Source organism: Necator americanus, chromosome III (genome assembly GCF_031761385.1).
Source record: "Necator americanus strain Aroian chromosome III, whole genome shotgun sequence".
In the NCBI taxonomy this organism is placed as follows: Eukaryota; Metazoa; Nematoda; class Chromadorea; order Rhabditida; family Ancylostomatidae; genus Necator; species Necator americanus.
The window spans coordinates 5,188,678-5,199,333 of record NC_087373.1 but is presented as its reverse complement, the minus strand read 5'-3'; the positions used below and the strand labels follow the sequence as shown (position 1 = coordinate 5,199,333).

Genomic DNA, 10,656 nt, shown 5'->3' with positions numbered 1-10,656 from the left:
TGTTGTTATTCGAAGCATAAATATAAACACGAACATTCTCTGCATTTTGTAGAAAGTCGTTTTGCCGTCCAAGATTAGTTTAAAGATATGTGACCTTTGCTGTGTCCTGTATGAATGTGAAGAACTGAATTTTGATGAATATGAACTATGAAATTGGGCGCTGTGGAGGTAGCAGTTGGGACCGAGATGGGACCATCACAAACTGCAACGATGGGTGGTGCCAGAAAGGGTTCCAGTGCACTCCTAACCGCTACGCTCCACCGCACCGCCTCGAGAGAAGCCGCGTACGCAACTGCATCGTTTTGACCCTACTATAGAGCTAGGAAGTTGTAGAAACGGAGTGTAGCAATGGGATATCTGAAGGATTTATGTATTCCTGCCCTGAGACTTATTTTCATTGGTGGATGACCCTCATATATCTATATCCCTGTTTGTTTACATCAGGCGACTCAGGAAAGAGGGTGCTTGCGCTTCTATGGGTTAGTTAGACCCTTCAGCTCTTTCCGAGCACTGTCGCAAGACTCCAGAAGCTTAACTGTTCCCACAATATCCTTAGAGCACACATAGATAACATTCTACTCTCAAATTTATTGTGATAGCCATAAAAAAACCATCATATGTATAACGAGTAAACAGCACACACATGCACGCAGATGGATTACATACGATTTATGAGGATTCCACATAGTATATTAATGTAGACCATACGTAAATTCACTCACCGGTCTTCATGGTGATGGGTCCGTACTATGTTTCTCATGTTGAGGACCTGCAAATTCAGTGGATGTAAGGAGGTCATCAGATTCGACTCGTGGATAATCCTCCATGGGCCAACGTAACGTTCCAGCCAACAATGATTGCGACGTACCAGGACGGTGAACAAAACTTTTGTGTAAATGTTTTCGATCCCGAAGAGTAGCGAGGGCTGGAGCGCGAATGAGAAGAATTGTCCGTGAGGTACAGTGGTACCCGATGATCTACGGATCTTGTCGATTATCAATGCGAAACAAGATCAACGATTGTAAGCAACCTTTTATTGTAACTAAAGTTTCGGCATCGTCGCCTTGATGAGATTCTGGAAAGTCACAACATTTGTAACTTATCCTCCCAAATCCAAATCAAGTCATCATTCTATAAGATGCCGTATCCGGAACCAAATACCAACAGAGACCCAAATCGTCGTGCTTACCTAAAGAAGCCGCGTTATCGTGATATTAGCGGACCTCCGCGTGATAAAATCGCTCCGCTAATACTAATTAGTATGCGATCCGCATATGACCCCGTAGATCAAAACCCGCAAAGGTATTGACAAGGAACCAGCTCGTTGGTCACGGCTACACACTCTTCCTTTCTACTGCTTTTTATCCAAAGTTCTGCAAGTCACAATTCTGGATTCGTACGATAGGTTTGTGGCAGCTATACAGAAAGGAGCATTTTCATAACATTGTCTGCCAGGAGCTCCGAGAGGTGTCGCTCGGTTTGAGTGTTTCATCTCATCTACATGTCCTTTGATACAAACACAAAAAGGCCGCCACGTTTCGCCAATGTATTCTTCCTCATATTTTACTTTCTGGAAGATCTACAGATCCTCCTTGATCATAGCATTATCGTATCGTCTTTACATTTATATATCATTCGTAAAATCCGTTAAATAAATGTGTGTTGGTCTTGATCCATATAGACTAGTTCCTGTGCTTCCTCTATCTTTTTTTCTTCTTTTTCTTCTATTGCTACAAGTCATTCAGTATTAAGTTTTTCTTACAACCTCAGAGTTTATTTCGCTCAAACAGTTAGGAGTTTATACACGTGGTCGGGTTGAGACATCACTCCACGAATCTGAGGTGGTGCAGGTTTCATGTGGAGTATTCGTTTACGGGATAGTAGATCATGGAAAGGGGGTGATTCCGTCCATTTTTTCCAAATTGCTGTTAAAAGCGGCACGCGCACAAGGCTGGCGCGCTCCATTCGAACTCCTTGTAGAAAATAGCGCGCCGCAACGCTCAAAACCGTATCTTCCGGGCCGTTTTCTACGGCAATTAGGAAGAATTGGACGGAATCGCCCTCCTCTCCATAATCTACTATCCCTTACGAGAATACTCTTGGAATCTGCACCACCTCAGATTTGTGGGGTGATGCCTTTAAAACTACATGAGGTATGGTGAGCGGCTGCGCTCGAACCCGAGTCGCGAGAGAGGTGAGGTTGAGGTGGGACCAACATAATTTGCAGCGAAGAATACTGCCAGGGTCCTCGCCGGATCCTAACCGCTACGCTTCCCTGAACCGCTACGAGCGCAGTCACTTACGCAGCTGGACCGTAGTTCATGTCGTTTCGACCTTACCATACACACATTTTGTTCATTATTGTCTGAGCGTGTAATAGTAGTCTAATACAGTAGAATAATAGAAAATAGATTAGTATATAGCTGATTATTAGGAAATTAGCCTAGAATATGGTAAACACTTCCGTTTCGCCTCTGTAATGTCTGTGTGTGTTGTGTGTTGTGTGTTGTGTGCAGGTGGGACTCTTTTTATGTCGTAAAATGTTTAATATCACTTCTCATCATCGAAATAATCAATTCTGGCCCCGGATTGGAATGTATTGTCTTCAAGGTGTTTGAGCATTTTCACAACCGTTTGCGTAGGAGTTAACGTCGATTTATGAGCATCATGAGTTATCGAACTATCGTGAGAAAATGCCATTCGGATTCCCTCATCGAATGATCTGAACATATTGATTATTGACTGAGTGCAGAGAAATTGAAAAGATTCAAATGTACTTACTGTTTGGCGACGATATCATGCATCGCAGTATCGACTGGTCCAGGCGAATAACTGAGCACTTTTATCGTGTCGTCTTCGACAGCCAGACCACGAAAGAACGCTTCTCGTGCGGCTTTACCCACAGAATACTGTAAATGTGAAGGTGAGACAGATTGTGCAATGACGGAAATGGTCCCGAATTTGTTTGGACTGAATTGTTTTCTTTAAAAGGACAATGGAAACAGTGTAATGGGAACTGTATGGTTGTAACGGGTGCGTTGCTGGTGCTGTGTGCCGAGACGAGAACGATGTGACGGAATGTTCCTGGATTATTCGCTAATGTCACTGGTAAGTTTTTGCATCTTTTATTGTTTTATGATTTTATCTTCTTATTATTTTATGGGCTCCTTATCTTAGCGATAAGTAGGGTCAGAATTATCATGTGTGCTTCGACTTGAAGAGAAAAAAAAACTGTGCGACTTTTGAAATACGTACATAGAGTCACAAACAACGATAGAATGAAAAAGTGCAGCTGTTTTCCTGTGTAAACGTCAGTATTATGTCTAAATTGAGGAAATTTTGTGATAGTATCATTCTATCGATGAAGATTCACCGAATATTCCATATTTATACTTATATTGTGTTTATATTACTATATTGTATTTATATTATTTATATTATAGATTGCTAATATTGTTCATTTTGTTTTCTGGACGATTACTAAGTTCATGACCAAAAGGAATTTAAGCGATGTACACTCTATTCCTATAATTGCTTTAGTATCTAAACGGTAGAAGGCTTCCTGGAAATTTTCGATATTGGTTCCTCTTCAACGGTAGACAGTGTTCCGGACGTGGTTTGCAAATATATAGCTGTTACCGTCTCTAGTTCATTATTTTTGTCATTATTCTTCATAATTTGTTTTTGTTCTTATTTGCTACTTTCCTGGTCGCTTGTTGTCTTTGTGGATCCACATTTTCTTATTTGTGTGCTTCTTTATCATGATTGTCATGAATATGTTCTGACAAATTCCGTGCAAGAGGAATCCTCCATGTGACTTTTCTTGGCACGTTCACTTCAGAACTTTGCACGTTGGCAAGGGAGGCTAAATTTTGATAGATTTTGATAGTTTAAGCATTCGTATTGAAATTAGTGTGGTAGTCTTCTCTGTTCCACAAGAAATTCATATTCATAATTGCTATCCAGCACTAGTGAAGAAACGTTAGGCTTCGCTTCTCTTGCTATAGGTTTAATCCTGAGTGGAGAAGGCCAGTTTTTCGAGGGTTTGAAATGTATGTTCAAATATTCGAATAATTAGCAGCATCGAGAACACTTGTCTGCTCAAGCACTCGAATATTCGACCGTTCGAAAGATCTTAAAAGAAATTCTTATTCGAAAATTACTGCACGCAGCCAAAAAGTATAGCAATACTCTAAGTATAGTCGGATCAGAACGACGTGAAGCACGGTGCTGTTGCGTACGTGACTGCAGTCGTAGCGTTGGGATGAAGCGTAGCGGCCAGTGTCGGGGCGACTCTTCTTAGTAGCACTCGCTCGCTGCAGTTCGCAGTGGTCCCATCTCGATTCCAACCGCTACGCTCCACCGCGCCGCTTGAAGCGCACCCGCCTACGGAATTGCACTGAGCTTCATGTCGTTTTGAATCGACTATAAGTGAACGACACTTACAAAAAATTATGCTCTATTCGTACATATTTTTGCTGAAAACAATGTTCTGGATGATTTTTTTTAGATCTGGAAACGGAACCACTGTGCTCTGCTAGTTGTTTGTCTTTGTCTACAATGATCTATTCACCTATTCTCTAAAATTAGTTGGTATCAGGCTGTCAGGTTTAATGTGCAGCGTTGTAGTCGTTGATTTTAATTCGATAAAATACCGGGTTAACTGAATTTTGAATTCTCTCTAGCACTAGCTAATCTCAGTTGAAATCAAGTGTCAATTTTGTCGAAATCCCTTTGGTATTTACAATAAATTTCTGGTATAATTAGTGGGTGTTGCATAGGCAGAATATTTCTGTTTATGTTATTGATTCAACGTAAGTAACTTCTACTCGAAGCATTCACCATGCGAGCGAGAGAAGTGAAATTTCGAATTAGCGATTACGAACCTGCGTTAATGAAGGGAATCCTTGAACGGCAACCAATGAAGTAATATTTACAATGAATCGATCCTTAGCCACCTAAATCCACTGTTTCGATGTGAACGCAAAGAGTACGCAAGACTGCACTGATCGGTACCTCTTTTGTGATCGATTTCAATAATATGTTATTGAATTGAACCATAGCGATGAGATTAACGTTGAGGTAATTCTGCCATTGTTCTGGATTGCTTAGTTCGGCACTCTTCCTTGTAACATCGCCAACTGTGCCACAATTATGGAACACAAACGCGCTATCGAAAGGTCCCATCCCTGAAAAATCATTAACTATTCATTTCAAATTCTCAGCGCAAGGATAATAGGCACATTGAGGTTGATCCGAATTCCAGAAAAATTAATTGCTACAATTGGAAGAAAGACTCTATATTTACGTATTATGAAACTGTTTTTTGTCTTTTCCGCTAAATTCCAGAAATTTGCAGCATATTTTGGGATACTAAGAAATTTTCAACGACGTTCGCCTTTTCCGCCAAATCAGCCATGAAAAATCAAGGAAAAGAGGAGGATTGTATTGAGGGGATGCCATGGTACATGACTAAAGGCGGCATAGCACGAAATTGACGATGATGACGATGTCTCCACGAAAAAAAAAATAGGAGGAAAAAAAGTAGGAGGAAGCAGGAAAAAGTAGGTTCAGAAGTATTACGAGTATGTACGCCACGACGCACAATTTTCTCTAATTCTCCTGAAAAATAGCGTGGGAGACGTGTCCATCGATCGAAAATCACTACGAGACCCCTCACAACGCGTTCCATATGCGAGTGCAAGTACGCGCGTTGCGTCGATAGACTGCCGACGATCGTCTCGCTACTCTCCGCTCACTGGCGCACTCCAGCTGGGCTCTCATGCCTTGCACGTTGTTAGGTGCGTCGTGGAAAATTTCGATCCACAATGCCGTTTCCCACGCTATTTTTTAGGACAATTAAGGGGAACTGAGCGTGATCAAGCCCATACTCGTGATCTGCACCACCGGATTTTTCGTGCCGCAGAGATTAAAACATCTTCAGTTTCATCGTATACTGTCTTTGGAAAATTAGAAGAACGAGAGAAAAAAGAAGTCAAAAGTAAATGAATATAAGGATGTGAGAAACGGAAAAGATAATGCACAAAAAAAAAATCAGAAATAACAGAATTGTGAAGCACAGGAGAATACAGAGGATTTGACAATTATTAGAATGCAAAGATTGACGCTTAGGCTGAATGAATATTTCTGTAATGTGTTGTTTTTGGGGACCAGGATATATTTGATTAAGTGAAAGGACCAGTAAATATCCTACCTGTAATTTCTGCAAGCACCTCTTTGAAAGTATTGATCGCATCATCATTGAATGAAGCCATATCACAAACAACTATCCATACTTGAGCTTTTTCTGAGCTGAAAAACGTTATTGATTTTCCAGATCACAGTTCGATAATAGTATATGAATTTTTTTCCCTATTTGAATGTTTCTGAATCCATTCAGGTTATTCTATTGAAAAAGTGTTCTTTGAAGTTTTTTCTCTTTTCGAAATAGCTAAGTAAAATTAACATGGTACCTGTTTAGTATTTCTTGCTTTATTTGCAATAATGTGGCCTCATTTCGTGCAGTGAGAAGAAAGACTGAAAGAATTGCATTTCAATGATCGTATTGCTAGCAGATGTAGTACATAGTACGTAATTGCGGACGAATCGCATTTCTGTGATTGTTAGCCAGCTGTACATAGTCCGTAATTGCAGACATTTCACGCTCACCTGAATTAGGCGCAACCCGTTTTGAGACTTGAACAGCGATTTCTTTACCAATTCCACGTGATGCACCAGAAACAACGGTTAGAACTCGTTTCTCATTCAACACCATCAATCTGAAATATGATGGTTTTGAGAAATAGCGTGGAGCTTTTGGAGGCAATAAAGAAACGAGAAATCAGATCAGTTCTGCATGTTTAAGGGAGAGTCTAAGTTTTCTCGTTCCTATGAGTACTGTAACGAGAATGCAGTTCCAAGCAGGAAGGACTGAACAGTTGGTGTGTGAACTGTCGGGTCATCCTATAAATAATGTGAATTTTTATACTGGCTCTAGTTCTAGGATCAGTTTTTCTGGGACCACATTCAGCACTTGACTGCGTATATCTTTTCTTTATTGGCTAGTGCTCCATAGGAAAATATCAGTAGTTGTTGTGCTATCCGAAAAACAACCAGAGGGTTTATCCAGATGCATCCGAAGAAAGAGAAAAAAAAGATATTGAAAGAGATTACGGTAAGTTAATAGGTAGGTTAGCTCCGGTTAGCTGACGAAGCGGACAATAAACTTACGTACCTGCATACTACGTGCAAACTGCAGGAAGTCATATTTTAACGCTAAAAAATTCCCCAAAAAAATCAAACTACATTCCTGCACTTTGCAGTAAGATACGGATGGCTATTTTTTTTTTTGGTTAAAGGGATCACCCCACGAACCTGAGGTAGTGCAGATTTCAGGTGGAGTATTCGTATAAGGGATGGGAAACTATGGAGAGGGGGATGATTCCGTCCATTTCTTCCTAATTGCCGTAAAAAACGGCCCGGAAGATGCGGCGCCGCACAAGGCTGGCGCGCTCCAGTCTAACTCCCTGTACAAAAGTGCGCCAAAACGACTGAAGCCGTATCTTCCGGGCCGTTTTCTACGGCGATTAGGAAGAAATGGACGGAATCACTTTCCCCCCATAATCTACTATGCCGTGTACGAATACTCCACCTGAAATCCGTACCACCTCAGATTCGTGGAGTGATGCCTTTAAACTTGACTCGACTTCTCACGGCTTTCTGCACTAAGTACAAAGTGAATTTAAGGCTTAGGCTATGACGAGAAATTCATAAGAAGTGCTCCTCTTCCTCGCTTCTTCCCGAGTTTTTTTGTCTTCATGTGGTGAAAAAAGGGGTCCACTTAGTTTCGATACGATCGATACGCATAACTTGTACTGAGCGTTAGGAAATCAAGGAAGTATGATAGTAAGCTGTGAATTTTCAAATTTATGGAATGAATGACCTCATAGCCTCAAGTGCAGCTGTTTTCATGTGAAAGCACGTCTTTTATAGGTGAAAGCAGTAACACAGGAGATCTCATCTTTTTTTTTATTTTCAAAATTTTGAAAATTCACAGCTTCGAGTCATACTGCCTCGGTTTTCTTAACGGTCAATACAAATTATGTCTATTTTTTCTACTTTTTACGTTGAAGAACTAAAAAGAACTAGAAAACTGCGAATCACAGTTTGCGATCATACGCGCTCACTTTTCTAACGTTCAATACAAATTATGTCTATCGATTGAAATCGCTGAAGTACACGAGTACAGCGATAACTGGAAAAATGATTCCATGGACCAATGTGAGCAAAAAAAGTCATGGTTATGCAGCCGCCAGCTGTTGGGTTAACGTTTGACGTTTTTTTTCCTGTCCTCTCAGCACATGCGCATTAATATTTAATTATTGCAATCATAGAAATAATTAATAGATGTAATTTTTGGGCTACAAAAAATTATCGTTTAATTTATGACGACATTGTAGGGGATAAAGGGATGAAAACTACATGTTATAGTAGTGAATAAAGATAGATAAACTAAATAAATAATAGTAATAAATAATAATTAAGGAGAGTAATTAATTAACTAAATAATAATAATAATAAGTAGTAGTAGCAACACTAAGTCATAGCAGTTCGAATACTAGTAGCGCATAGTAGAAGTTATTTAGTTATTTATTTGTTATTTATATATTTATTTATTACTTGTTTATTTATCTATTTACTTACTCGAAAACACGTACAGCTATGCCATACAACAAAAAAAAACAAGATGGAATAGAGCTCACTAGAATTTTGCCCATGTTTTACACAGCACACAGTCATCTTATATTTGACGAAGAAAAGAATAATTATTTCATTTTTTATTTTTTTTTTTGTTTCTGTTTTTTTCCCAATCATTCTCAAGTTTACACCAAATCGGTAAAGTGCAACTCTTTTACGTATACTTTAAAAAAAAAACCACTTCAGAGTATTCTGAACTCTTTGAAATAGAATAATAATAGTTCGAGATAAGAAATTATAGAAATAATTAATAGATATGGTTTTTTTCGTTACAAAAATTTATCCATTATTTCATGTTATGTATTTATTTTATTATGTTTAGTATTGTGAACTGGCAAGTGTCGACAGATATTTGAGCCAAATAATTATCTAAAATAAATCTAAATATCTAAATAATAATAATCTAAATAACGATCTTTATTACTATTATTATATTTCATTTTATTTTTTATTATTTATATTTATTATTATTTCTCCGTGCTTATCTGGAACTATCGTTATTTTGTTCTAAAGATTGCGGAGTACTCTGAAATGCTTTTTCATGGAATATATGTGGAAAAGTTACATATTGATTAGTTGGTACATATTTCGTGGGCAATTTCGTCCGAACAAATTGATTGATTGGCAGATAAACTGGGGAAAAATAATCTGACCTAAAAATAATAAGCTAAAAAAACATTGCATAATATCATAGCATTATTACATTATAAAGAAAAACATTATAAAATTACATTATGAAAACTACGGATGAGATTTTCGGTTTATTTGACAACTATTTGCGATCCTGGTCGTAGGGTTCCTAAGGGCTGGGTTTTTATCGATGACTGGATACGTAATGCATATATTAGACTGGAAACCTGATCAATAGAGAAATAAATTGCTCAGAAGAATTAACAAAAATATAATTGGATGTAACAATCATGTGCCGAGTCGCTAGGGACCTTTGAAGGCAGAAATCAATTAATTGTAACCGAAATGCAGCTGTTGTACTTCAACTAACTATTTAATGAGTTAATAGAAGAGAAACGGTATCGGTTACGCAATGAATTTGCTGAAACTTTTGAAAATTGCTAAATTAGACATTCTTTTTTTTGATGTTTTTTTTTTTGAATTTAAATCAATAAATACATGAACTGACAATTGACATTATAATGAAGAGGGAATAGGAAGTCCATTTTCTCGAGTAGAGAGATCTTGGATGCTCAAAATATCCACAGGCTATGTAAAAGGACAGCTTAGCAGTGCGTAAATCACTGCAGAAAGTTCAACGCAGAAAAAAGTGAGTTATGAAAGGAATAGAAGAAAAGGAATAAAAGAACAATAACAGCATATCTATTCCGATGCACAGTGATTTATCCACTGTAATAGGTCCCGATGGGAAGAAAAGAATCGAACGGGTAGAAGAAAAAAGAAGGAAAATTTCGGCATAATAAATGAGAACGTTGAGAAGAATAGCTGAGTTTTTTTCGTACTAAAGATATGTAGCGCAATACATAATTGTGACTATAAATAAAAAAAAATAAAATAATTATAAATATAAATAAATACAAATAAGACTTATAATAAGGTTTTCTTTAAAAAATGTTATACTTATGACTAGCCCCTCGAACAAGTCCCCTAGGTGCGGATTTTCAGATTTTTAGCGGTAATTTTTATTTTGCTGCTGTTCAGGAAATTCTCCAACTAAATTCTGTTTTTCTTTAAAAAAAAACTTTAAATTTCTAAAAAAAAATAGAAAATGGAAATATTAGCTTAACCTAATAGTGAATATAAGCAAAAATTTCCTTTTTGTAGATAGAGGCGACATTTCAAACTGAAAATCAATTCCCTCGCTACTATAGCAGCACAACGGCAGCACATAAGTAAATATTCTCCTTCTAACGTCACTCTTTGTGTGTG

General features: G+C 38.1%; 1 protein-coding gene across 2 annotated transcripts in view; it reads right to left on the bottom strand.

Annotated features, from left to right (window-relative positions):
* Positions 1-728: 728 nt before the first annotated feature.
* Positions 729-10,656, bottom strand: part of RB195_008659 (uncharacterized protein) — a gene marked incomplete at both ends in the record, with an annotated part of 28,116 nt that continues 18,188 nt past the window's right edge. Inside the window, 9 exons of one of the 2 annotated variants that reach the window (XM_064195268.1) lie at positions 729-769; positions 869-977; positions 2,632-2,722; positions 2,782-2,909; positions 4,887-4,958; positions 5,017-5,189; positions 6,215-6,312; positions 6,474-6,537; positions 6,670-6,775. In XM_064195268.1, the coding sequence (XP_064046413.1) occupies positions 729-769; positions 869-977; positions 2,632-2,722; positions 2,782-2,909; positions 4,887-4,958; positions 5,017-5,189; positions 6,215-6,312; positions 6,474-6,537; positions 6,670-6,775 (882 nt within the window). Of the gene's footprint in view, positions 770-868; positions 978-2,550; positions 2,723-2,781; positions 2,910-4,886; positions 4,959-5,016; positions 5,190-6,214; positions 6,313-6,473; positions 6,538-6,669; positions 6,780-10,656 lie in introns of those variants that run through there. The other variant, XM_064195266.1, reaches the window with a different exon arrangement.